The 27,177-nt window shown below is 53.4% G+C and overlaps 6 protein-coding genes across 6 annotated transcripts; 3 read left to right on the forward strand and 3 right to left on the reverse strand.

The window, feature by feature from the left end:
• On the reverse strand, positions 1 to 3,185 carry M406DRAFT_107611 (uncharacterized protein; the record flags this gene model as incomplete). Its single annotated transcript, XM_040915257.1, has 7 exons — positions 1 to 1,726; positions 1,788 to 2,255; positions 2,310 to 2,447; positions 2,522 to 2,609; positions 2,669 to 2,785; positions 2,901 to 2,976; positions 3,171 to 3,185. The coding sequence occupies 7 exons, from the start codon at positions 3,183 to 3,185 to the stop codon at positions 1,480 to 1,482; spliced, it is 1,149 nt and encodes a 382-aa protein (XP_040779838.1). The 3' UTR covers positions 1 to 1,479.
• Positions 3,186 to 4,393: 1,208 nt separating this feature from the next.
• On the forward strand, positions 4,394 to 5,815 carry M406DRAFT_327293 (WD40 repeat-like protein; the record flags this gene model as incomplete). Its single annotated transcript, XM_040920189.1, has 5 exons — positions 4,394 to 4,502; positions 4,569 to 4,607; positions 4,662 to 4,759; positions 4,811 to 5,164; positions 5,231 to 5,815. The coding sequence occupies 5 exons, from the start codon at positions 4,394 to 4,396 to the stop codon at positions 5,813 to 5,815; spliced, it is 1,185 nt and encodes a 394-aa protein (XP_040779839.1).
• A 311-nt stretch (positions 5,816 to 6,126) lies between these two features.
• On the reverse strand, positions 6,127 to 7,318 carry M406DRAFT_349930 (RNA-binding domain-containing protein). Its single transcript, XM_040922514.1, has 3 exons — positions 7,208 to 7,318; positions 6,536 to 7,125; positions 6,127 to 6,498 (listed from the first exon to the last, which is right to left on the reverse strand). The coding sequence occupies exons 1-3, from the start codon at positions 7,261 to 7,263 to the stop codon at positions 6,242 to 6,244; spliced, it is 903 nt and encodes a 300-aa protein (XP_040779840.1). The 5' UTR covers positions 7,264 to 7,318; the 3' UTR covers positions 6,127 to 6,241.
• Positions 7,319 to 8,352: 1,034 nt separating this feature from the next.
• M406DRAFT_249207 (uncharacterized protein) lies at positions 8,353 to 10,265 on the forward strand (the record flags this gene model as incomplete). Its single annotated transcript, XM_040916595.1, has 6 exons — positions 8,353 to 8,515; positions 8,580 to 8,732; positions 8,791 to 9,173; positions 9,233 to 9,326; positions 9,382 to 10,049; positions 10,116 to 10,265. The coding sequence occupies 6 exons, from the start codon at positions 8,353 to 8,355 to the stop codon at positions 10,263 to 10,265; spliced, it is 1,611 nt and encodes a 536-aa protein (XP_040779841.1).
• Positions 10,266 to 12,358: 2,093 nt separating this feature from the next.
• On the forward strand, positions 12,359 to 13,459 carry M406DRAFT_321049 (uncharacterized protein). Its single transcript, XM_040919467.1, has one exon. The coding sequence runs from the start codon at positions 12,527 to 12,529 to the stop codon at positions 13,193 to 13,195; it is 669 nt and encodes a 222-aa protein (XP_040779842.1). The 5' UTR covers positions 12,359 to 12,526; the 3' UTR covers positions 13,196 to 13,459.
• A 733-nt stretch (positions 13,460 to 14,192) lies between these two features.
• On the reverse strand, positions 14,193 to 26,568 carry M406DRAFT_10616 (uncharacterized protein; the record flags this gene model as incomplete). The annotated part of the gene is made up of 12 exons (XM_040915184.1): positions 14,193 to 15,136; positions 15,176 to 16,049; positions 16,118 to 16,761; positions 16,828 to 18,645; positions 18,735 to 19,453; positions 19,519 to 19,815; positions 19,960 to 21,760; positions 21,858 to 22,072; positions 22,137 to 24,969; positions 25,064 to 25,690; positions 25,801 to 25,857; positions 25,950 to 26,568. Coding segments are annotated over 12 exons (11,448 nt in total), but the record flags the coding sequence as incomplete, so codon positions are not given.
• Positions 26,569 to 27,177: the final 609 nt, after the last annotated feature.

The following is a 27,177-nucleotide window of genomic DNA, read 5'->3' on the forward strand; positions in this document are numbered from 1 at the left end:
ATGATGATCCTCACTTACTGGAAGCGCCACTCCTACCCGACCAACCTCCTCTTCCTCTCCGGCTTCACCCTCCTCGAGGCTTACACTATCTCCGTCGTTGTCTCCCTCTACGAGACCTCCATCGTCCTGAACGCCGTGATCCTGACTGGAGGCATCTTCATCTTCCTGACCGCCTTTGCCTGCCAGACCAAGTATGACTTCACCTCGTGGATGCCGTATCTCTTTGGCGGCCTCTGGGGTCTCATGCTGTTTGGCTTCATGGCCATGTTCTTCCCCTACAGCAGCACCGGCGAGCTCATCTACGGCGGCCTTGCTGCCCTGATCTTTAGCGGGTATATCCTGGTGGACACGCAGTTGGTCCTGCGCAAGCATCACGTCGAGGAGGAGATCGCAGCTGCGATCAGCTTGTACCTGGATATCATCAACCTGTTCCTGGCTATCCTGAGGATACTGAACAGCCAGTCGAACAACTAGAGACACAGAAGGGTTGTTTATCTTCTGACGGGCTGTTACAGTGGACAAGATCAACAAGGCGAGAATGTCTATCCTGTTCAAGGAGCAGGGATAAAAAGGGCTGGGCTTTTGTTTTCAAGCTTTAACGTTTGTATGTCAGACGAGCAACAGACGGCGGGTAGCCCGCTGTGGACTTGATGTATTCACTATTGATGTATTCACTATTGATGTATTCACTATGCTTCCTTTCCTTTGTGGGAGCCCAGTAGTATCACGCGGCCCTCTTCTCTTGTTGAGTATGTAATGGTATGCAGTCGAGGAATGGTTGGGACTTCGGGCGTTTCTGGGAGGGCTTCTGTTTAGTGCTTTTACATTGTTCCTTCAGCACAATCGAAATGGGATTTTACCAATCCAAAATTGTATACATTCAAGTACAGGAACACACACGACAGCTGTGACGCATCATTCGATGAGGCCTCCGGCCACTGGGTTCCTTAATTCAATATGGGAATAAATTTAGGTTGTCTGCATTAGAAGTCCTCTACTGGAAATAAAGTGGTACAAAATGACCCAAACGTCTGTAGAGAACGATCAGCCCATCAAGTGATGGGCCGACACCACAATTGGAAAAGACGTATTGGAAAAAGAAATGCGACAAGCCCCCTCTTTTCTCTCGAGCTTTCTCCCTTCTGCCTTACTTCCCCTGTTGACTGTTTTCCTGAAGGCACGGAGGGTATCATTATCAGGAGGGACGGGCAAGCCCGGGGTTTTTTGTGTGCGCGCGCGTATAGAAACTGAGTTTCGTTCCGGACCGTGGAGACCAGAGCTGCTGGCGCCGCAGTGCATCGGCAACCAACAAACCCACGCTCTCATTCGACATGATGGCACGGCTTGGCAAAACGTTCGCATGCGAAGTGGCAGTCGTAGAAACAAGGGGCGAATCTTGTCATAAAAGTGGCCAGCAATCTGCAACAAACGCATGCGCTTGTACCCGCCGAAAAAGTGCCACATTTACTCCAGGCCTGTTTAAGCAGCTTCCGTCTCGCCGTTGGCCTCGGGAATCGGTGTCCCAGAGTTGGCTGCCTCCCGCTGCATGCGTGCCTCGATTTCGCGGAGCTGAGACTCCCGAGCCAGGAGTTCTTGGCGCTTCTCGTTGATTTCGCGCTGGACCTTGATCTCGATCTCGCGCAGCTTCTCCTCCTCGCGGCGGAGCTGCTCCTCCTTGAGACGCACCGACTGCGAAGCGAGATCCTCGGGATTCATCGAAGAATCGCTGCAGCAACAGGGTCAGTTTCAAGTTGGGCAAATTAGGGGTTGCAGGATCAGGAACGTACACTCCAGCACCACCCTCCACGCTCTTGGACAGCTTCTCGGTACGGTAGTTCTCGTACAGGAAGTCGTGGGTAATCTCCTTCAAGTCGGCCAGATGGCTGTGCAGCAGGGCCGATCGGATGGCGAGGAAGTCGGAGTGGCGAGGGTTGTCAACCTCGACGACACCCCACGGATACTGGCGAGCGCGAACCTTGCGACCGCCAATCTCGACCGTCTCCTCAGAACCAACAATGGCGAAAGGCATCAGACCCCGGAGCTCGGCGTTCTCCTCGACGGTATCCTCGTCATCCTCTTCGATATCGTAAGGGAAGTTGTATACGGGGATGCGGTAGTGCTCGATATCCTCCATCACCAGCTTTTTGGACTCGGCCAGCTCGGCAGGGGTCAGGGAGTCGGCGCGTCCGATGACCGGGATGACATTGACGCGGGGAGCCAGACGCTTCATCAGCTCAATGTCCAACTCGCGGAGACTAAGTCAGATATTAGCACGGTCCAAGTAATGTTGCCTGGCGGTCGAAACGTACCCGTGGCCGGTGGGTGTAATGAAGTAGAGCATGGCATGAACGCGGTTGTCTCTGAACCGAGGGTTACGCTTGATACGCGACTCCTCGGACAGAATGTCATCATATTGCCTCTCGAGGAAGCCAACGATCTCGGAGAAGCTATAAGCTCGATGTCAGCGGCGAACTACCGAGAACATGTCCAACAGGTCCACATCGGACGAGGGGCTTCGTACCTGGCCTCGTTGTCGACCTGGTCACCGAAACCTGGAGTGTCTACAATGGTCAAGGAGATACGGGTTCCCTCCTCGTCAAGCTCGAGCTCTATATAGCCAGTCAGATCACAACCGTACATGGCGGAGGGCTTGACCGAGACTTCGTACCAACAGTGTAGGGCTTGATCTTGACGCCATCCTCGACGTGCGCACCAGTCGGGTCGTCCGAGTCCCTGTGGCCAAGGACGGTCTTTCCGCAGAGGGTGTTGACGAAGGTGGTTCTGCCTGTGATTTGGTGGGCGACGAGGTCAGTAAACTCAATTTGACCGGCGACAAGGAGAGAATCATGGGCCGGATGGGCTAAGATATGTAAATTGGGGATGGAGATTTCAAGACGTACCAGTACCAGACGCTCCGCAGACCATCAGACAGAACTGGATGCCCTTCTTCACGTTCTTCTTGCGGCGGATCATCTTCTATAGAATCGTTGCATGTCAGCAGTCGAACGAGTGAAGTGCGTCAACGCGATGCAGCGCGATGCAGCGCGATGAGAGAAGCTGAAGTGAACAGTCTACTATGCGAGAGGAGGGAAAAGGGAGAGATGGTGAAAATGCCAGGTTGACTCGTGCGATTGATACACAACACCAAGAGGAAACGACAACAAACGTACGGCCGGGGAAGACATGGCTGCTCGTGATGGAAAGAATACCAAACAGAAATTCTCAGAAAATGCAAGAAGAAAAAAAGCAGCCGCAGAAGGGTTGTCAGTACCTGCTGTGTAGACTGACTGCTAAGTATTCTGGTCAATTGAATAGTCGAGGTCGAACGTTGGTTGAAAGAGCGAGGTTGTTGTGTTCGTGACGATGGGTCGCCGACGCTTGGAGTGGAAAGGGGGAAACGGAGAGAATGCCAACAAGGGTCGGCTGCTGCAAGTTGCACTCTGGGGACCAAGCAGAAGCAGAGTGGAGCGACAGGTGTAATTTCACAGATTGTTGCACTCACCTTGTCACTTCTACCCGTCCCCATGTCCACCAGTGCAGCAGCCCTCTGCTGCTGCTACTGCTACTGCTACTGCTGGCGGTGCGCTCAATCTACCACTGCCAATCTCCAGTTCCACCCAGCAAGCTACCCGTGGACCCCCCAGCAACGAATTCAGGGGCCAAGCAACCCAGCACGGACCAAGCATCACCCAAATTGAGGCCATCCCAGCTTGAGCTTAGCGTGATTGCGGCAATGGAGGGATGCCACCAATCGCTCCTGCAGGGGGACAACAAACAGCTCCCACCAGCCGCTGCCAGCTGCCCTTGACCTTTGCTTCCCTTGTCCTCCTGACTGGACCTCATGCGATGTCAGCCTAGAGCCTGGACTTACACCCGAGCATATCCTTAGTTAACTTGTATGTACATATACCATCTGTCTTGTCATTTACACCCTCTTATATTACTTGCATTGCAACTGAGTTCACTCCTCTCATAAGAGGCTAATCAGACCTGGATCGTTGCTGAGATTGTCCCAGTTGCTGTTTCCTGGTGACACTCTACTGTACCGTGTCCTTGACTCTTAAAGGGCGCTGGTCTGACTGGTTTTATATTCACGACAACCTAATCTTCCATCCACAAGGGTTCTCACCACTTGGACCCATTCACCCGTACACCATAGCTCAGCATTGCAGACCTGCTTGCGACATCATTATCGCGCATCATGCTTCATAATATATAACGACGGTCAGGCAGCTACCTTTCTGGTGCCTCCCGTTTCTTTCCGGGCTCAAGTCTTGGTAGTTCAACATCGACTTCTTTGGGACTCGATATCTAGACAATCCGTCTGTCCGTCGGCTTCATCCAACCGTTTCTGTCCCTCAATCCACTAGGCAAAGCATCACGCGTCGCCATCATGGATACACGCCCGAAGATTGAGCCAGCCAAGCCCAAGCGGGTCTTGTCTGTCACCTTCAACGAGGACAAGTCCTGTTTCGCCGTCGGGCTCGAGACCGGATTCATGGGTAGGCACATCTAGCTGAGTCATTTTCATGAATGACAGCAACTGTGCTAACACTGGAGTGCCACAGTCCTGAGGACAGAGCAAGGCACTTCTATGCTGAAGAAAGGTGAGCATTGTTGATGTCACGTATCCTGTCAGACGAGGCTGACGCGTCCCTCAGATCTCGCTGCTGGAATCGGTCTCGCGCAGATGATGGGAGTTTCTAATGTCATCGCTATTGTTGGAGGAGGGCGTCGACCTAAGTTTGCCTCTCACAAGGTTGGTTATCTTCCCTCCACGCTGTCGTGTTATTGTGCCAATATGTTATAGGTGATCCTTTGGGACGAGGCCAAGCAGAGAGCCAGCATTGAAATCAATGCTGTCAGTTCTATCCGCGCAGTCAAGGTTGCTGTTGGAAAAGTCGTCATCGCACTCCAAAACAGCGTTCGGATTTATAAGCTACGTACGGGCGATCTTCTTATGGCGTATGAGACTGCAGACAACCTGAATGGTCTTGTCTGCCTCTCCCAGAAGCAAGTTGCGTTTCCCGGCCGCACGCCCGGCCAAATCCAGATTGTTGAGCTCAGCACTGGCAATGTGAGCATCATTCCGGCTCACGACACCCCTCTGCGTGCTCTGTCATTTAGCCCAGACGGCCAGCTGCTTGCTTCGGCGAGCGACAAGGTGAGTCTCTTAGCATTCGCTACTCAAGCCCTAAACAATGCCTGGAGATATTTACGTTGCCCGCAGGGAACTATCATCCGCGTCTACAGCACCTATAACTGTGCGCTGGTCTGCGAAGTCCGCCGCGGTATGGACCACGCCACGATTTACGATCTCTGTTTCAGCCCCTCTGGTACCTTGCTCGCCAGTACCTCCGACAAGGGCACACTGCACATCTTTGATGTTCCTCATCCGGGCGCCAAGTCTGACTTTGCACCTCTCAGCCCCATCACCGCCCCCACCATGTCTGGTAGCCGGCCTGGTAGTTCCGGTGGCGCCGGTCAGTCGAATGGCAATGATGGCAAGGGCAAGTGGGGTTGGCTGTCCCAGGTCCCCGGCCTGCCTCGTGTGTTCTCAGACACCTACTCCTTCACTTCTATCCCCTTCAGCACGGATGAGCCTGCAGGGAATTTCGCCGCTGCCGCAGATGGAGCCACTCTCGGCACGACCAAGGCCCAGAAGGGCCTCATTGGCTGGTATGACGAGGAGAGCCTGGTGGTCGTTGGAGCTGGTCTTGATGCTCGCTGGGAAAAGTTCCAGATGGCTCGAGATGATACTGGCAAGCGCTTTGTTGGCCGTGTTGGGTTCAAGCACTACTATAATGAGCCTTGAAAATTGTGCATCTCTTGCCACAACGTGGAGGTTGTCTCAGGAATTGCTATTCTAGGGTTCATGGAGAGGCTCGTTGTTAATATTTCGTTTGTTTAAATCATTGTCGGGAGGGCACCACTGCTATGCCCTTGGTCATCTTCTACATGCTCACAACGCTCGAGCATAGAGTTCTGGGTCATTTGGTTTGATGCGCAATGCAGAAAGGCGTTGGAGGTTTTCAGACGCCGGGCTTTACCTCTTCATGTACAGGTATGCCTTTTTGCGCAGGAAGAACAGGACTGGCGGATAGACAACTAGCCTGACCAGTTTATGATGGCAAATATGCATCTCTTGTTCCAAGGGTATCGTATCAATTGATTTTCTGTCTGGTGCTTCTTGTGAGTCTGGCTCATGGTGATCGACTTCTGTGCCGACGACTTCTGCGGTCTAGGTCGGAGTCTTGATGTTTGCGACTGTGGTAGTCTTCAGACTGCTCACGTTCACGTCGTCGACGATCTGAATCGCGGTCCCTATTTCTCCGTCTGTCATCATCCCGTCTGCTTTCACGATCTCGAGAATCCCGCCGCCGCCTTGCCTGACGGTCACTATCCTCGTTGTGCTCATCCCTTCTTGACCTCTCTCTGCGTCCATCATCTTCGGCTCGCCTTCTCCTCTGCCTACGCCCTTCCTCCTCATCTTCATCACTGTTATCGTCTCGTCTTGAACGATGCGACACATGACGCCGGCTCTTGTGCTTCTTTTCACGCTCCTCCCTCTTGCGCTCTCTGCGCAGCGCCTCGTCGACCTCTTTCTTCTTCTCCTCGATCAGAAATTCTTTCATCGGGTCATCGTCATCGTGCCCCTCTATCAAAAGCTGCAGCTCCCTCTCTTCCTTCAACATAGGCCGAGCCCTCCTGATCTCCTCCTCCGTATCCGTCCCGCTCCCCATCTCCGTGTCGCTGGCCTTGGCGTCCTCCCGGGCCTCTTTCTCCCGCCGTTGGATATCTTCCCACCCGATCTTTCCCTCCTCCCAATCCTCGTCATCTCTCATCTTGTACCGCGTATGGTCCACACTCACCATACGTCCGCCGATCGTCGCGCCGCCTAGGTTGTCGACGGCGAGGTCGGTGCTACGCTGGTCCTCGTACTTGAGCCAGCCAAATCCACGGCTCTTTCCGGTCTCGCGGTCGCGGGCGAGCTTGAGGAAGACGGGCTCGCCGTACTGCGAGAAGATAGTGATGATGTCGCCCTCGGAAAGTTCGTAGGGGAGGCCACCGAAGTAGATGAAGGCGGTGTCGCGGTAGTCGACGTGCCAGGAGGCATTTGGAGAGCTATAGATTTTAAATAAGAGGAAGTATTAGTATTTGTGATGCAACAATCTAGAGACTCTTTTGGGTAGAGGTCTGCACGTACATTCCCTGCTCGATCTCCTTCTTATTGAGCTCCTGTATTGCGCGAATCTTGTTCATCTTGGGCTGGTGGTCGAAGCGCACGCTTCTGGAAGCAGTAAAGAGTTGTTGTGCCTTGGTCCAAGAAGATTGATAATGCTAGGTGCAGGAGCAGGCACTGCCTTGGCTCTCTGTGGTAGACCTCCAAGACGTTACAGTATTTTGATGTACTTGGGAATGTCAACATAAGGCTGACCTAAATTTTGGGGTGACGTCTTGGTCAAGACTGATAGCGGCAGGGGATCATTAGTGTGGGGCATGGTACTGATTGATGAATGTCAGGACCTTGTAGACCAGTTGCTTTTACAGCCTGCTGTCAGTCCCAAAGCTAGCATAAATTGATCATTACGTGCAGATCAACATCAAATCTAGCTTGTGTCATTTCATAAATGCTTCATGTACTATGGTAGGCATCCATCATAAGTTGCTGCTGTCTTGACAAGATTTTGGGTACCTGGGAAACTAGTACACAGCCTGAAGGCGCCTGCTACCAACAAGAACTTGCCTGTTAGGGTCTTGAGGGGAAAGAGATACTAAATACATGAAAATGCAGGACTGTTTCAGACTGTCTGTCAGGCGCTGAGGAGTACTTGAGTGATCAAATAGATATCGAAGTGTTCAACAGGTCTTGGGTGCCAAACCCTCATTTCATGAAAACCCCTTTCAGAGCGTCTTTGCTGAAGCTCTCATTGAGGTTACCCCCCTGCATGGAACTATGCATGGGTCCCTCGTTGCAGGCGATATGAAGTACTATGTACATTCGATATTGAAGAGGCTCAAACAAAACAAACCTTCCCACCCCCCATGACATACGGGCCTCAGCTGCGGAACCACATTTCAGCGGCATCTTTCAATCTTCGCAGCTCTCTCACTTAATCTGGTCCAGGTAAATTGGAGAAGTTTCCAAGCAGCCTGTCATAGGTCTTAACTGTACTGACGCGTACTTAAGTCTAGAGAACAAAAAGCGCGTCCAGGCTTGCCCCAAAACACATCCACCCACACCGCACACCCCACGCTACTAAGGCTCCTCCAACAATAAGCCAGCAATGAGTCGCAACTCTTGCGCCCAACCTTGAGGATCTCGTGACGGAGCTGCATCGAAGAGCAAGTATGGCGGCGACCAACGCGAACCGTTTCTCGACATATACCAGCGCCTCCGGTTCTGGCGGCTCCGAGGGCAAGAATGGCGAGCAGAAGAAGGACATGTGGAGCTCCATGCTCGACTCCGTCGCCAGCGGGAAGCGCCTACCGGAGAAGAACCTGCTTGTGATGGGTATGCTGCCTCCTGTCTCGGAAGGAGACGAGCTGTGATGCTGATCTGCTGCATTGTCTACCAGGTGGCACCGTCGAGTCGCAGAGGGACTTCATCCAGTCGCTTTCTAGCAACGAGATGCGGAGGAACTTGGACAGACAGAATAAGATCCCGCCTGTCGCCAACCAGTTTGCGCTCGGCTACACCTACTACGACCTCCTTGATGCAGACCACGAAGGTATATTGCCATCCATGCCTTTTGTGAAGGGGAGGACCGCCTGCTGACACGTCCCTAGATATCCTCGCCCGCATTTCGACGTACCTCCTCGCCAGTCCCTCACCCTCCTTCGCCCCCTTGATCAAACCTCTCCTGACACCGCAGTCCATACCGAACACCTTACTTGTTGTCCTATTGGACTGGTCTGAGCCGTGGTCCTGGGTCCGGCAGCTCAGGGAGTGGATGCTTCTTCTGCGCATCGTCCTGCTAGCCCTGCCGGACGAGAGCAAGATAACCATGGAAGAGGTCATGAGCCAGTGGAAAGAGAGAGGTCGAGGCGGCGCAGTAAACCTGGACGGTACCGCCGCTACGGCTGCCGCCGATGGAGATGTGTCGCTGCCGCTGGGACCAGGAGAGTGGGAAGAACCATTAGGCCTGCCACTCTGCGTGGTCTGCCAGAATGTAGGTTCTCCCAAGGGGTCACTGGGAGGGGGGTGAGAAGCAAGCTGACAGTTGCGCAGGCTGAGCAGATGGAAATTCTGGAAAAGACGCAGAGCTGGAAGGAAGAAGAATTCGACGTCGTCCTGCAGTTCATGCGGACAATATTACTCAGGCGTGAGGATCCCTCTTCAGGTAGCCCTGAAATGCTGGTATACTGACGATGGCATAGACGGCGCCTCTCTGATCTACACAGCACCTTCGGTATCCTCACAACTACAAACCCTCGTCCACTCGAGTCTGGGCATATACTCCCTGCTGAAGAAACAACCGCTGAAGCCTAATGTCATCGACCGGGACAGGGTGGCTGTGCCTCCAAACTGGGATTCATGGGGTAAGATCAGAGTACTGAGGGAAGGCTTCGATGTGGAGGCCGTGAGCGAAGGGTGGTCCATCGATCTGGAGAGCAAGTTCCCGCCCCCGGGTCGGAATGCCAATCCCGCAGAGAATGCAACGGTCACTGGGACTGAATACGACGCCGACGGCTACGAGATCACCCCCGGATCGGCGGTGATCATGTTCGAAGAGTCGATCCGCAATCCAACCCACGACGCACTGCAGATGGCCGGACGAGACACGCATTCCACAACATTGGAGGTCGAGACGCAGGACACCCAGATCTTCCTTGAGGCGCGAAACAAGCAGCTGGAGGCATACAGGCAGAAGATCGAGGAGGAGGATCGGGACCGCGCAGATGCAAAGGCGCATCTCAAGGACCAGAAGGCTAAGGAGGCCGACGAGGACAGCAAGACCACCAACGTCAGCGATCATATTGGGCCGGTGCAATTCAACGTCGGTGGGATTCAAGTAGACGCCGATGACATGATGAAACGCTTACAGGTATGTCTTGAGTATATGGTTGTGGACAACATAGTCATATCACTGATCTGACACATCTCTATACAGGATCGTCAAACATATGCTTCATCACCTGAACCGGAGAGCCCGGCTGAGGAGGCCACAGACCAGCAGCAGCCCATCGATACCGAGAATTTGCAGAACTTCTTCGCAAATCTGATGAATCGTAAGGGACCAGGGGCCAAGAACGGGGCCTAGAGGGTCTTCTCTGTCCCAGAAGGTACGGACTATCGTCATCAGATATCACCACGGCGCGACCATTTGAGGCGATATGGCAGCGAACGCTGAAAAGAAGAGTCACGCTATCTTGCACGCACGATCACCGCCAATACGCCACCGGATTCTTTTGTATTCAGCACAAAGCACCATAGAGGAGCACAATTTGCGAAGGACAAAACTATAGCATGTCACATGGCGGCTGACAAGAGACGAGATTGAGACGCCTAAGGTGGGACGGTCCAGGAGAGATGAAAGCAGACAGCCTCGAGTAGAGTAGATACCCCAATGATGAGTTGAAAACCAGTTGTTGGTTCTCGTTCGAAGCGCTGGTGAGCTGATGAGACCGCAACATTCATCCCATAATTAACAAGACAGGGTTGCTAATACGCCTCCATCTTTCCATGGCGTACGCTAGCCCTTCCTCCTCTTTTCCCCTCTCCTTGAGAACCCACACACTTAAGTACTGATATACCTCCTAAATTGAACAACAGACACGTACTTGCAGTTCCCAACACACACACACACACACACACACACAAAACAACAACAGAGAAAAAAAAATTAAAGAGGAGAGAGATAGAGAGTAAAGAAGACGGTGATGGCTGACTTCTCCCAGAATAATTAGTTCGGGTATTTCTGGATCTTGGTCCATATGCTTTGTCAAAATGCTGAATCTTCGGTCCCAATGTTGACCTGTACAACGAAATCACTCGCTCATTTACTGTACATGATGAGAAGCTATCTAGTACAGGGTCGTCTCGAAGAATCTCCTTGTAAGCACTGCCCGTTAACCACATACATGGAATTTGCCCTTTGCGACTGTGCTGGCAGCACACCAAACCATGTCCCAGACACCACAATGTAGTAGGGATGTGCCCCCTGCCCCCATAACTGCAGCATGCCTCCTAAGGATGAAGAGACTGCGCATTAGCAGCCATGGCAAAGGGTACCACAGGTGTATGGATTCATTTTCTTGATCCAGCCTGAAGGCCACGGAGTGATAGGACAATTTTTATAAACCATATAACAAGGATATTTTGAATAAAATGCCAGAGACCAGAGCGTGGGCGCCCCTTCCCCCCCCCCCCCCCCAAAGAAGACAATACAAGAAAGAAAAGAGAAGACATTCCACAGTATGTCGAAACACATGTGAAATTCGGGTCAAGGTACACACAGCCATACAATCAGAACTGTCAACCTACCTTGGAGAGTGTAGATGCAAAATAGATTGGCAAGGGTCTGCAACAGGGTCTCAACGCCAAAGAGCTAGTCCAACCTCTAAGGAACGACCGTTTTCAGCCTCATACATCGACAATGTTGCGATGAAGACGCCCGCCTGTATTGTCCCGTAAGTCATGCGGACATTCTTCTTAAATTGCTGTGGTGTTGTGAGGGCTTTGTCCTAGCAGAGACATCGAACGATCAGTCTCACTTTGATATTGCGCCAGTCCGCAAACATGCCATGCACTGCAGCACAAGACCCAATAACTATGGTACCCGTGCAGCCCGTGCATAAGCGCCGTCTTCTTCATGTTGCATTATGTGTCACTGCTAATTCATTAGTATGACCAGAAAGAGGTTCGACTGTGTGTGCCTCCGCCTGGAGAGAGGCGGGTAAAATCGGAATTGGGGTACCCCAGCTTTCTCCCCCCCTTTTTTCCATGTCCTTTCCCCAGCCTTTGACCGCACCCGCCGTGGGCCGATCCGGTGACTCCCGATCATACGACTTTCCCGTCACAGTGACCGTTTTCGAGGCCTTGTCAACGTCTGATGTGCTACGCTGTCTCATTAATTTGTGCCACTGTGGAACCAAACCTGGGGCCAGATTTGCGGAGGGACAAGGCCACCTCGAGACAATGCCGTCTCTGAATTGTCGTCAATCAGCCCATCTATGCAAATCTGCCCGTCATAGGTGGCCGCATGCTGATGTACACTGGAATGGCTACTCCATCTAGCACAATGCCGTGGCTGCGTAAATATTGTCTTCGTGCTTTATTTAAGGATGGCGCCCCGGACCTGCCAGAGATGTTGAATGCCGTTGAGTATTTATATATTTGTCCATATCAGTGCAAACAAACCGCAACCTTCAAGATCAATACAAAAGATCAACATACATAAACCTGAGAAGTGATATATCATTACAAACAAACACCACACACACAACACCTCACCAACACATCCCAGTCTAAAAATAACAACACCACCACCAACTCGCCCACATTACTATTCATCTACCAATCATGGCCACCATCTCCCACCACCAACAACACCACCACCGCCATCATCCTCATCACCAGCAGCCAGCGGTCCACGATTCCACATTCTTCTTCGTCGGCCCCTTCGACGACACCACCTTCTGCCGCGGGCCCCAGCTCCTCAAGCCCATCGACACCTCTCTCTTTACCAGTCAGATCGCCGCTCTCTCCAAAAACTCCTCCCTCACCGCGTCGCCCATCTCAGAGCACGGCGACTTCTTCTCCTCGGAAGACGAGGACTGCGCCGTCCTGGGCGACGATGAGGCCCACAGCGAGGACGAGCTGCCCCCCTCGCCCAGGCGGCGTCACTCGGGCGCCATGTCCATCAGCGAGGAGGAGCTGCCCTTTTGCTACGACAGGGAGTCCCTGCGCAGGGACACAGCCGCGCACCGCGAGAGACACCTGCAGCATACCATGAAGGGCCGAGCGTCCACCTTTGCCGCCCACGAGCAGTGGGACAGCGAAGTCGACGGGCCGTCGATGGCTCTGTGGACCCCCGAAATGCAGCGCTCAGCTATGAGCTGCAAGAGGAGACGGGTCGACAAGTCGCAGACGATGCCTGTCCGCTCGAGCGCCCCAGCGAAGAAGGAAGTGCTACCGCACAGCCACAGCGCAGAGCTGACGGGGCCGATGATGGTTTTGTGGGGGGTCTAAGAAAGAGAGGAAGGGAATGAGGAATGAAATGAAGAGACTGAGAGAAAAACAGAATCTCAAAACGCCTGATGCGATGCATATTGGAAAACTAGAGGCGTTCGATCTTGCATTTCTAACTGGTGACGGATTTCGGGGATCAAATTGTATGACAGGCGTTGCAAGGCGAGGTTGAACGGGCATGGACAGGCGTTTGGAACAGGACATCATCATTACCTATATGATCTCCACACAGACATCAATACTCAATTCAGTGTTTACAAAGTACTCATGGCGACTATCAATGTCAGCAAAGACTTTGCAAGTCTTGGGCGTGAATGTAGGATGACCGTTCCAGCTAAGCACGAAGACTAGAAAAGCCACCGAGTAGGTTGTTATTGATAAATGAAAAGCCCTTTAGTGCAAGCCGGCTCTGAAAAGCCCCTTTTGTACTGCAAGTATTGTTGACCCCGTGAATTGCTCCTTCCGTACCCACAGGCACTAAACAAAACACTCGAGCTCCTAGCTGCGGTTTGCGAAATAAAATGCTATTTCGTCTCCTACAAAAACATCACCCTGGTGCTCAACTTACGCAATCAACTTCCTATCTCTGTGACTCCAGCTTCAAGTTAGCGTCCTTGCTAGCCATTCGCACATTCTGTGACGCAAACAAGTACCCAAACCCGAGAGCCTTGATCCGTCCAGTCCAGCGAACACCAGCCATCGTGGCATAGCCCGCTGTGTTGCTAACCTCATCGTCCAAATAAGCCTTCATGTCCTGTACGTCCACGCTCACATCGCACTCGTGGTGGAAGAACAGCGCGCCATGAGGTCCGTTGGTCTCTCTGTCCCCGCGAGCAGCTACCGCACCAGACAGCCTACTCGCGGCCTGCTCGGCCGGCATCATGTCGATACATCCCTCCCAAGCATCGAAATCTGGGACTAGCTTGGACAGATGCACGAACCGCACGACCTCATGGAGCACTGTCTGCATCAAGTCCTGCGGTGTTGTGCGCCCAGATGGCGTGAACCGGTGGATCAAAACAGGCAAGCCCCACGCCTCAGCCGCGCGCTCGAGGATCCTCTCGCTGGCCCATTTGCTCGCTACGTACCCGTTTGAGCCGTCAGTGGGAGGAATATTGCCTGCTGCCGAGGCTGGAGTAGCATTACAAGGAATATTGCCTTGCGCCTGTGCCAGCACGCCGGCCGACGATGTGAAGTGGATCGGTATGCGCCGCGCAGCCGCTAGTCGCACGAGCTCCCTCGTCGCGCTCGTGTTAGTCGGCCGCAGTGTGTGGTAGTTATCCCAGAACGACCGCGCAGCGCCCATATGAAGTATCACATCCACCTCGTTGGATAGGGCTGTGAAAGTTGGCTCTGAAAGGCCCAGTCGGGGCAGCGTGAGGTCGCCGTTATAAGAGACGACTTTGGACCCTGTGGCGGCGAGCTTCGAGGTGTCTCGCACGGCGATGCAGTAGATCTTGCTCACGCTGGAATCTGCAGTGAGTTGCGGCAGGACGTGTGTTGCGAGAAAGCCCGTGGCACCGGTGACCAGCACAGTCTTCTGTTGGCTACGAATGGACTGGGCGACGTATCCATGGACGCCGATTTGCTGTGGAGCATCCAGGTCAGGAAGTGCCGTTTCCTTATCCCAGTCAATGGTTTCGACAGCACTGCTCTCCTCGATCTGACGTGCCATCTCGCCCAATGTGTTGGCCCCGAGAAGGTCTATAAGGTTGATCGCCACCCGGAACGAGTCGCGGATGCGGGATTGTAGGCGTACAATCAAGAGGGAGTTGCCACCAACGGCGAAGAAGCTGGTCGTCGGTGTGATGATGAATTTAGACCGATCTCCCAGAATATCTTCCCACACCTGTCTGAGCTGGGTCATGGTCTCAGTGAGCTCGAACTCGTCGTTACCCTCGAGGCTTCCCATCCGCTGTGGGAGTGGTAGCTCCTGGATGGCTTTTCGGTCTACCTTCGAATGATTGCTCAAGGGAAGACGTTCGAGAGGGATTGCCACCACGGGGATCATGTATTGGGGGAGTGGGAGCCGGATGAGCAAGTTGTGCAAGAATTCCTCCCTACCTGTATCGGAACGCTCGCCTGATGTTGCAAACACGACGTGTGCAACCAGAACATCGTCCTCGCGAAGCGTCACCGCTGCTTCTTTCAGCTTGCCACGGCTTGCTGAGAGGATGTTGCTCTCGATATCGCTGAGATCTATGCGGAGGCCTCGAATTTTGACTTGCGTGCTCCCTGCCACGCGGTTGTGGAAGACCAGGGCGCCGTCCTCGGTAAGATGACCGATATCCCCCGTCCGGTACATGCGCGTCCAGCCATTAGTTGCGTATCCAGGATGCCGCTCGGCGTACAGGTCAGGAATGAATGCTTTGGTGTTGAGGTCGTCTTCATTGAGATAGCCCTCGGCAACGCCTGCACCGCCGATGAAGACTTCTCCTGGTACACCAGGCGGAAGAGGCCTGAGCTGCTCGTCCAGAATGTAAGTTACATAATTTGGCAATGAGTATCCACAGGCAATTCTCCCCTCTGGCGTTTGACTACGGTAGTTGACCTCCATCTTGTGCGAGGAGATCGAGATCTCAGTCGGGCCGTACGAGTTGAATAGTCGGAGCTGTGGGAGCTCGAGGGCCTGAACGTCGCGCAGGACAGTATGTGTCAGCGTCTCGCCTCCGCCAAAGGCGAACCGCCAGCTGGAACACTGCCGGAGGTTCTGGACGCCGTACTGCAGCCAAAGCGAATATTCGGACGGCGTCGCTTTGGTGTATGTAATATTGTGCTGCTTCATAATATTGGTGATCTCAATTGGGTCGCCTCGCTTACTCCATGGTACGATGTATACCATGCCGCCATTCACCTTGCGAAGCAAATCGGTCAGTATTGTTATTGCCTCGTTTGTGCCTGAGAATCCAGGAGAATGCTTACCAAGCCCGTGTACATCTGGTCAGAAGAATGGTTGAAGCTAAAAGCACTCTGCTGCAGAACCCGCACGGCGCCAAGTTTCCAGGTTTTTGTGTACCCTTCAATCTCATTCCGCAGACCAGAGTGCTTGACGAGTATACCCTTGGGCGTTGCTGTCGAGCCGCTCGTGGACAGGATAGCCGCTGTGGAATTGCCTCGTGCACAGTTTGGCACGCGTGCCATCGGCTTCGTGGCTATGTTACCGACGTCTATGATCTGAGCAGCAGGGACACCTAGCTGTGTCGCGTCGTCAGCTGTGGTAGCGTCCACCAGGATGCCACTGGGCTGGCAGTTTTGGGCGATGCGTGCTAGCCGTGGCAGAGGGCTGCGTAGATCTAAAGGGACATAGATGCCCCCAATGCGCATGATTGCGAGCATGGAGCACACCCAGTCCGCAGCGGCTTTCTGGAAGACAAGAACCCTGGAGCCACTGCCCATACCGGCCTGGATTAGTGCCTCTGCAATGGCTTCGTTGCGCTGGCTCAGGTCTAGGTATGTCAGAGAATTCCCATAGCCGTCCATGATGGCTGTTTTGCTTCTATTGACTTCAGTGATCTCGTCAATGCGATGAGGGAGAGTTTCGGGCCAGTCAGACACCAAATTCGGACCTGTGAGACTCATTTAATCAGTGCCAATGTTGATATTATGAAGGGGAGAACAAAGTTGAGACTCACCCCGTCCCAATTCGACTGCGCGTGTCAGTTGTTTGGCTCCGAAAAGAGGAACACTCTCCCACGGCTGAGAGACGTTTCCAGAGAGCATGTCAAGGAGCCCAATGTAAGTATTCAACAATAGGTCCGTAGCGGCTTGATCATACAACCTCGTCTGCGTCCTGATGGCAAGGATGGTGCCTGCAGAGCTCTCGTTGATATCCAACGTAATGTCGTACGCAGTCCGCCCAAGGGAGGCGTCTTGCATTTCGAACTGGCAGGTATCGAAAGCATGCTTGTCTGTCGTGCCTTGCCGATAATCGAAGAAGGCCTGGAAAAAGGGGCTGTACTGAGAAGACCGGGGTACATTGAGTTCCTTCAGTAGAACGTCGAATGGCACACTTGAAGCAAGCGCTGCATAGGACGTGTCGCGCGCCTCGGTGACTGCTTCAGAGAACCGCTGTTGCCCCGATCCAGTCCGTTTTCGGCGAAATCGCAACGGAAGCAGGTTGAGGAGCAGACCGATCGTGCCCATGGCATCGCTACCACGGCCGGCGTCGGCAATGCCCACTGTCAGGTCCTGCGCCTCAGTGAACTTGAAGAGCATGCATTTGAAGACAGCCAGGTACAGATGGAAGGGAGTGCATCGCTGAGCCTTAGATGCCTTTCTCACACGGGCAGCCAGGTCGGCATCGAGACGAAGATGGACCTGGCTCGTGTTGTACCCGTCCATAGGCATCCGGGATGCGACCTTGGCCATGGGAAGCAGTGGTAGGACTGGTGGTTCGTCTGAAAAGACACCGCGCCAGTATCCCAGGGCTTCATTCATGTTACCAGACTTGTAGGCTTCGTGCTGTGCTTTGGATAGGGTCGTGATTTGAGTCGGCGGGGGACCGAGCGTCATGTGCTTGTATGCCTTTTCCAGATCCTGCAGGAAAATGGTGACGCTGATTCCGTCTAGGATGATGTGGTGGTAACTCATGAGGAGATAATGTGTTGATGGGTCGAGCGACATCAGCATCATGCGCATGACTTCGCCGCGCTCAATGGCGAACTCGTGCACCTTGATCTTTGCATATTCGGCAGCGACATCTTCCACACTGTTGATCTTGACGTGCTCCAACCTCAACCTGGAAGATTCCATGATCTTTTGATAGGCTACGTCTCTCTCCGTCTCGCTGCCGACAAAGGCCGTACGGAGTGTCTCGTGTCTAGAGCCAACAGAGGCAACAGCCCTCTCCAGATCACCGACGCGCAGATTTCCAGTTACCTTGTAGCACAAGCCCACAGTGAAAGTCGTCTGGTCCTGGATCAACATTCTGAGGAACCAGAACCGAGACTGCGCAAAGGACACTGGCTCGCTCTTCAAGAACCTGAGCGGAGGCTGCACAGCTTTCGTCTCAGAGATATCGAGCAGGGAAGACGAGGCTGCGGAGGAGATGTCCGTTGAAATATTCTCAGACGGCAACCTCTCAGATGTGGACTCGGAAGACTCATTTGTGGAATCGGGCGTCTCGTCGCCTGACTTGGATGACACCGCGGCGGGAGCGGTGGCGGTCGGAAGGAGGGGTTTCTCGACTGAAGGTTGTGCGTTGCCTTCTTTGCCCAGGTTCGCTAGAACCGCCTCGGGGAGATTTTCCAAGGCGTATTCGCTGAGGTCGGAGATGGATGCGCCTCCTAGGATCTTGAGGACTGGCAGGTCGACTTTTAGTTCCTTGACGAACCAGGACCGCACCTCGACGGCGACCAAGGAGTCGATCCCGTGATCTATCAGGGGATCGTTTTCGTCAATATCGCGGTCTGTGATTTGAAGTATGATCCTCAGCTTGTTGACGATTGCCGCTGTATTGATTATGATCGATGTGAAATTAGCAGATGCCTAAAATGGTCACACCCTCGATATCTCGTTCAATCTCTTCAGCACGACATACCTTTTAGGATTCCTAATGCTTCCTCCATGTTCTTGGCGCTCTCAAGCTGCTCGAAGACCGGGAGGTTATTGCTCTTATCATCCTGTTGTGTCTGCACGCTCTGCGAACTATTTCGAATGCAGTGTGAAAACCGAGGATCCTCAGCCCACCGAGGTCTATACTCGTCAACAATAGCAGAGAACACAGCTGTCGTAAGCACAGGAGACAGGGCATCCACATCCGGCCTGCTCGCCAGGATTGTCTCGGCAAAGAAATGATGGAAATCGCTCTCCGATATGGGCAGGTACTTTTGCCTGACCAGCTGCTCCTTGACGATTGGGTCGGCGCGCTCGACATAGCCGATGCCCACCACGCGGCCAATGTCAAAGGTCGACGCAGCCAGGCCGCGCTTGCGTCTCTGTCTGGCCAGGCTCTGCATGTATACATTGGCCGCGGCGTAGTTGGACTGGCCCGGGTTACCGATCACGGCAGAGAGGGACGAGAACATGACGAAGAAGTCGAGGCGGTTGCTGTCGTCGTTGTTGTCGCTGAAGATGTCGGCGAGGTGGTTGCTTCCATCAATCTTGGGCTGGAGGACCTGTTGCATCTGATCTAGGGACATGTCGGCGAGGAGGACGTCGCTGAGGACCATGGCTCCGTTCGCTACACCTGCGATGGGTGGGCAGGTGGCTCTGATCTCGTCTATGCATCTTTGTACTGCCTGTCGATTTGTGACGTCCCTGCCAGTCATCATGGTCGGATCAGTATACAAGCTTGATTTTGGGACAGTTGATGGGGAACTAACATGGTCAGGATTTTGACGACAGTGCCGAGTGCTTTGAATGACTCCAGCCACTGCTCGCTCACGTTGGGACGACGACTCGTCAAGCAGATACATCCTGCACCGTTCCGCGCCATCCATTCGCACAGGGACTGTCCAATCTGTCCCGTCAGTCCCACAAGGATATATGTCTTATGCCTGGAGAAGAGCCGCCTGGCATCGATCGGTGTGATTTGCAGAGTCACATGTTGGCTGGCCCTCCAGTCGATTATGGTCATGGGTTCTTTGATTTGGCTGATTTGAGCCAGTGGTACAACCAAACTCGACGAGGTGGTATCGAATTGTTGATTGGTATATGCCCCTCCGCGGGATAGAGCAGCCTCCAGCAAAATTACCAATTCGGCCTCGTCGTATGATACTGGACGGCGACGTTCATGACTGAAAAGATCAGAAGGATCAAGGTACCTGCAGGATGACGGCAGGGCGCGGCCCAGGCTGAGACTGACGGCGTTGAATTCAGCGTTGGTGGTGAGATCCAGAAAATGCGTTACTCGGGTAGGGAGTTTCTTCTGTAGGAGATGCTTAGGTGTCCATGCATCTATCTCTATGCAATGCAGGTTGTCGTTTGCTCCGTTTCCTGTCGATGAGGTACTGAATTGGACGTGGACGGCTTTTTCTGTTGCTTGTCTTGTCAATGCGTTGGCCAAGAATGGAATTGTGGATGGCTCATGAACCAGGAGACTGCTGTTCGAGGGCAACGTAGCAAGGAGAGATGCCGCCAGGAGTTCAGCAGTGACTGGCAACAAGATGCTGCCGGAAGACTTCGAGCTGTGATGCTCGATAGGTACGGCCGCAACCGGTACGACCCGAGAAGCTATGTTGCTGGACAGAGCAAGCACTCGAGTCCCTGTGGTCTCGTCCATCCCAATGATTGGGTACAAGAAGACTTCGTTGAGAGAGACGTTGAGTGCAACCAAAATGGACTGCTCCATTTGAACAACGCCTTGGCAGCCTCGCACTGGAGGAAGGATGTCTTCTTGCAAGGCAGGTGGCCATTCACCAGACTCGGAGATGCAGATGGCAGAGCGAGACGGTGACACGGTCTTGGTGACGGGCCGCACTTGAGCGTTGAACCTGTCATTCTGGTCGTGGTTGGCCACTAGGCGAGGAACCATCAGATGCCCGTTTTCCACAACATACTCTGGCTCGACAGACCAGAGCAGACCCGAGGCCGATGCCGGCAACGAATCCAAGGCACATTGGCGGAGCATACACTCTGCAATGACCTTGGAGGCATTCTGGCTCGAGCCTACAAGGTCGAGGAAAGTAAGGGCCAGATATGGTATCTCGGGGCGCAGGGCACGCCCAACACCAATGCTGGCCATGTGGTATGGCTCTGCATCGTGGGCACCACGAGTAACCCATACGAGGTTTTTGGCGGCCTCGTAGACACGTTTGAGGCCGTCCCATCTCCGCTGGGTCAGGTTCTTGAACACGGGCTCGTCAAGGTCGACAAGACTAATTAGAGTGTTCATCGGAGAGAGGGCGTCTGACTCGGTAGGTAGGCCGTCGAGAATGGTCACCTTGTTACAGAAGCGCCTCAGGAACTCTGCCGCCTCCTCTGCAATCATCGAGGTCTCGACAGACCCGGTTCCGAGGATAACAATTTCCTCAAAGTGCAAGTGCTGGGGCGAGGGCGCTGTCAGGGGTCGTCTTAGAAAGTCGACCTGATCGTTCACAGCCTGCGAAACAATGACAGAGAACGGCCAGGTTAGGTTGTCGATGGGCGGCGTGAGGGCATCAGCACCAGAAAATCCAGCTTTGCGCAGGATATTATGCCACGCACCAGGCGTGACCAGCGGGCCGTTCTCACGACCATCCTTTGCGTTCCACCACCCTGGGAGACCGGCGGCCATGTTGGTAGTTCGCAGTACCGTGGGTTGTGTGATCTCGACCAGTATAAGGTAACCTCCTGGCTTCAGGAGTTTTCGTGCATTCTCCAGAGATCGCTGGCAGGACGAGGTGGCGTGCACAATGTTGGCGGCGATGACAATGTCGTAGGAGTGGTGTTCGAAACCTTGGGTGGCAGGCGACTTTTCGATGTCCAGGAACTTGAATGACATCTTGTGGCTCTGGGATTTGAATGCGTCCTTGGTCTTCTCGAAGTCGTCTAGGAAGCCATCCGATATATCGGTAAAAGTGTAGGATGCGAAAGCGTCGCCAATGGCTTGCAAGACCTCTCTGGTAGTGCCACCGCTTCCAGCACCTGTAAAAAGGACATTGATTCTCAGCCATGGGTTTCTAGATAGTCTGAGAGGGTTTATGACAATATAAATGAAGAAGGCTGGAGATAGTGAACTTACCAAGTTCGAGTATTTTGGCTTGCGGATATCGATGTACGAGCTGTTTCACCATGGCAGCCGCATACTCACTATATTTACCGAACCCAAGTCCGGTAATATACAACTCGGTTCTCATGTCATTCAGGTGCTCCACCATGGTCGTTTCCCCCCTTATCACGGCTCGAAGGTTCTCTCCAGTCGCCTTAATGACTCTCACATCGACAGAATCCATATGCCTTTTCAATAGGGTCATATTAGTGTTTTTACTTGGAAACAGGTCAAACCAATTTGTATTCATACCTTTGAATCAAGGGCTCAAGATCCTCAAAGGTATCATGGGCCCATTCTTCCTTCAGCACAGGATGTTCTCCACGGGCTATGGCTGCCAGAGCGTGGTCCATGTAAGCCCGGAGACGATGATGCTGCGCTTGCCCTCTGGCCCATTCCTCGGCGAGAATTTCTGCATTCCACTTTCGAAGGTAAAACCACGACATCCTTTCGCAGAGAACTGCAATCTCCTTGTCCACCGCATTTGGTTGTTCATTGATCGTAATAGACGTGGCATCGGGCCATTCAACATCCCATTTAACATACGTGAATGGGCAGCGATCGTCCTTGGAGGTGGCCGAGTATAAAGGCTTCATGGTCAGGTCCTCGGCCTGTATAAGCGTCTGCTGACCATCTTGGCTGAAGACGTCGATGCTGGCACTGAAACCTTGACTGCCCCCGTTGTTCTGTTGTTCTCTGTGTATACTGGCACAAACGGGTAACAAGGTCGGCGAATTGGGCAAAGCAGCACATAGCGCTGGGTTCACACGGATGCGTCCGATCAGCGTGGGCACCGACAAGGTCCTGAAACTTTCGTCTTCAGGGTGGGCGCCGGCTGCGAGGACGCTTTGGATGGCCACGTCGAGCCACGAAGGGTGTACCAGAAGCTCGCGCACATGAACATCGTCATGATTATCGTTCTCGGCCGGGAGGCCTGTGTAAGTCGACACGAGAGCCGATGCCTGGTCCAGCTTGCGTCTGATCTCTGACATGGCTCTAAAAGGTCCAGTATAATCGTAGCCGATCTTGTGAATGGAGGAATAAAAGTCCTCCGTGTCGATGCTGTTCATTGTGGATGTTTCCAGCGGTGTCGAGGTCAGGATAGCGGGAGACGGAGTGTTGTACACGATCAGCACCGAGCCAGTCGCCACGAGGTCCAAATGCGAAGGCCCATTTCGGGCGCCTGCGTGACAGGAGAAGTTCGCAGTCTGGCTCTGCTCTTGTTGTTTTCCCGCGGCTGTAGTGACTGTGGACAGCGTGACAAGAGTCTCGACACTGAAGTTGGCGTCGTCCTCGAAAGACACGGCCTTGCTAATCACAAGGTCACGAATCTCAAAGAGCTTGACATCTCTATCCCCAGCCAGGCTTCTGGCGGCCTCCAGAGCCATGGCAATATACCCTGCAGCGGGGAAAATCATCTGACCTTCCAGCCTATGTCCGTCCAGCCAAGGAACTTCAGATGCCTTCAAGAGGTTCTTCCAACGCCGGTCATTGTTGGTCGTGTCTGCGGTTGCGATGCCGAGGAGGCTGTGGAAGGGCTCAGACCTACATCGTATCGCTTTGGACTGACGAGATTCATGCCAGTGCTTCTGCTCGTGGTTCCACGGGTACATGGGAAGCCCGGCGACATATTTGGGAGGTGGGCCGTCGGACATGAGGTCTTCGTAGGCCCGGAAATCGACAGATCCGGATCCAAGCTGCGCCCATACAAAACCCAACGCATCTGCAAAGGCCTCGATGTCATTGGTGTCACGGCCCAGGACGCCGCTGTAGGCAACTGGCTGCCGGACTTCCATGATGTTCTGGCTCGCCGGACCTCGTAAAGCAGGATGAGGACCGACCTCGAGTGCGAAATTGATCTTCTCGGAAGCGGCCGTCTTGATGGCATCTGCAAATAGAACTGGTTGGATCATGTTGTCTCTCCAATACACGTCCTTTAGAGATTCTGTGGTTTGCATTGGGTCGTTTCCTGGGACTACGCTGGAATACCAGGCGCACGATCCGGGTCCTTCTCGATTCAACAGTTGAATGTTGCAGGCCTGGAGTGACTTGATGTAGGCGTCTCCACAAGGGATCATATGATGAGAATGGTATGCTGTATCGACTTTGAGCATTCTTGCGAACTTCTTCTCTTCGTCAAACACTTTCTTGGCATGAATAACAGCGTCGACATTGCCGGAAAGCGTAACACTAGCAGACGAGTTATGCGCCGCAACAGTGATACGTCCCCTGAAAGCAGGAAGCTCAACCAGGTCGCGCGCATCCTCAAGCGAGGTCCCCACGGCCAGCATGGCGCCTTTCTGCCCAGAGCCTTGGGGATCCTCTGCACGGTGGGCGTGCATGCCTCGGTAATAGGCAATGCGGATAGCATCGTGGGCCGTGATGAACCCTGCAGCGTACGCAGCCGCAATCTCACCAGAAGAATGGCCCACGACCGCCTCAAAAGTAATTCCAGCCTCTCGTAGGAGGTCAACAAGCACCAGCTGTACGGCTGTGCAGAGTGGCTGTGACAGTTCAGCCTTGCCGATCCGCGAGGTCTCTTGGCCGGCCAGAATCTCGTCTTGCAGGCGCCATGTAGGACGATCCGCCACAGGTAGGTTGGTGAGCGACTCCTCGAGGTCTTGGAGTTTGGCGCGGACAAAGGCTGATGAGCGGATCAGACAGCCTCCCATGCCTGCCCATTGCGCGCCTTGGCCGGTGAACACTCCGAGGATGCGAGGTGTCTTGGGAGGGGAGCGGAAACTGTGGATGTTCTTGTCGTTATCCTTCATCTTCAGGACCACGTCGTCCAGTTTGGAGACGAGCTTCTCGACACTCCTGGCTGCGAAGGTCATCTTGACATTGAGAGCTGACTTGCATGTCTGCAAAGTCCAGGCGAGGTCGCCGAGGTTGATGTCTGGGTGCGCCTTGAGATAGTCCGAGTATGATTCCAGTAGCTGGAAGAGACTGCCTTCTGATGCTGCAGAAAAGGTAAACGGGGTGAAAGGGGCGGTGATTGGTTCCTCAAGGCGTAGAGACTTGCTGATTCTAGCCGTTGAAGGCTGATAGCTTTCCAGGATGGCATGAGCGTTGGCACCACCGAAGCCTGAATCAAGGACATTCATTTAGTGTTTGATGACGAGATGAAAATTGAAAGAAGTAAAATACAACAACTGAGGAAAGATAAGTCATCCACGTACCAAAGCTATTGACACTGACCCGTCGAGGGACACCATCAGCCAATGCAGGCCAAGCCTGGGTGCTAGTCGGAACGTGGAGGCCGTGATAGAAAGGCTCGATGTCAGGATTTAGGCTACCGAACAGCAAATTGGCAGGAATCAAGCCGTGTTGGATGGCAAGAGACCCTTTGATCAGACCGGCAAGTCCTGCAGCACCCTCAGTGTGACCAATGACGGTTTTGATAGATCCCACGTAGAGAGGATGTTCATTGTCGATATTAGTCTCATTAGGAGTGAAAGATATACTTCTTCCTGTGTCTGCAGCTGGACCAAAGCATCGCTGGATCGCTTCAGCCTCACGAGGGTCTCCGGCTCGCGTTCCCGTCCCATGGGCCTCAAAGAACTGAGGGCGGTCGTTGACATTGCGAGGATCCAGCCCAGCCTTGGCGTACGTTTGTTGTATCAGTGCCGTCTGCGCTTCCGAGCTCGGGACCGTCAGGCCTGTCGAGTGTCCGTCCTGGTTGCTTCCCGTCTCACGGATCAGACACTCGATGCGATCGCCATCAGCAATGGCATCGCTAAGCCGCTTCAAGATCACGACGGCAACGCCCTCGCCACGCGCGTACCCGTTGGCGTCGGCATCCCACACTGGTCCATTCGTTGTCAGCCAGTTTGCAATGAACAGATACATGCACTACTGCAACAATTACATTAAGTGTCTGACAAATCAGACCCAAGAGTTAAACATAGGCACTTACTGCGGGAGCGGCCATCGGGAGACAGCATGTTCAACCTATTCTCCGTCATAAACGGGTCTAACACGGCGATTGTCAACCAATCATTAGCTGAAGCTCAAGTCACACAACGTTCGAAAGCTGGTTTATGGGGCAGCTGAGGAGGCTTGTACCTGGCCCTAGAATTGCAGTCGTTCCACATGCCACGGCTAGTCGGGACTCGCCAGTACGAAGAGCCTGAACACCCTGGTGGACAGCAATTAAGCTGGACGAACAAGCGGTGTCAATGGTCAGGCTCGGGCCGTGCCAATCGAAAAAGTAAGAAATACGATTAGAAAGGATAGCCCGCGAGATGCCAGTGGCAGTGTACGTGGGTATATCGTCCACATCCCGCATCAGGATGCCCTCGTAATCAAGGCCCATGACACCGACATAAACAGCCGTGTCACTGCCGCGCAGTTTCTCGATAGTGTGGCCGCCCGAGTCGAGGGCCTCGTAGACGGTCTCCATGAGCATGCGCTGCTGTGGGTCGATCGAGTCTGCCTCCTTGCGGTTGATGTTGAAGAAGCCGGCATCGAAAGCACGCACATCCTCGTCGAGCAGGTATGCATAGCGGACATTCGTAGTGCCGTGATGGGCGGCATCCGGATGATAGTATCCTTGGATGTTAAATCGATCCAGGGGGATCTCCTTGCGTATGTCACGCGGGTTCTCGAGAAGCTGCCACAAGCATGAGGGTGAAGTGGAACCGCCAGGGAAACGACAGCCACTGCCTACAATGGCGACTGGCTCCGGTCGATGCAGAGTCATTGTCACGGCTTGCCCTAATTAATAGTTTCCGTCGTCGTACCAACTGTAGTTCAGAGAGGATCAGGGTAGTTGGTGTGTCTGATTCAAGAGCAAGTACTTTGTTACTTTGATTTTCCACTGTCCACGTTCCCATTGAAAAGTATGGACTCATCATGTATTAATAGCCAAAAAAAGGTATCCTTTGGGCATTCGGCATACACCTATCCTTGATACTTACAAGCTTGCCAAAACGAAAAGATAGAATCAAAACCTCAGAAACGTGAATTGTTGCTCCAAAAGCGGCTTTGCTGCGTGCTGAACCAAAGCGGCCAGACTTGCTGAGGTTACAGTAGTACCCAGACATGTCGCCGGGAGAATTCGGCGCAAGGCCGCACTTGAAGCTACACAAAGGTGTCGATCACGACGACAACGCCCCTGGATATAGTGGTCTGTCTCGGAAATGCTCCGATCAAGTTGATAGATAATGACACACCTCCACTTGGTCCGTTATCGCGAGAATTGCCTCCTTGCTTCATACATCAAGCTGTAATGCGCCGAATGACGATGCATGCCTTGATCTTCCTATCGTTGGCAATTCTTGTCTCTGGCTCG

Source organism: Cryphonectria parasitica (assembly GCF_011745365.1).
Source record: "Cryphonectria parasitica EP155 unplaced genomic scaffold M406scaffold_2, whole genome shotgun sequence".
Lineage (NCBI taxonomy): Eukaryota > Fungi > Ascomycota > Sordariomycetes > Diaporthales > Cryphonectriaceae > Cryphonectria > Cryphonectria parasitica.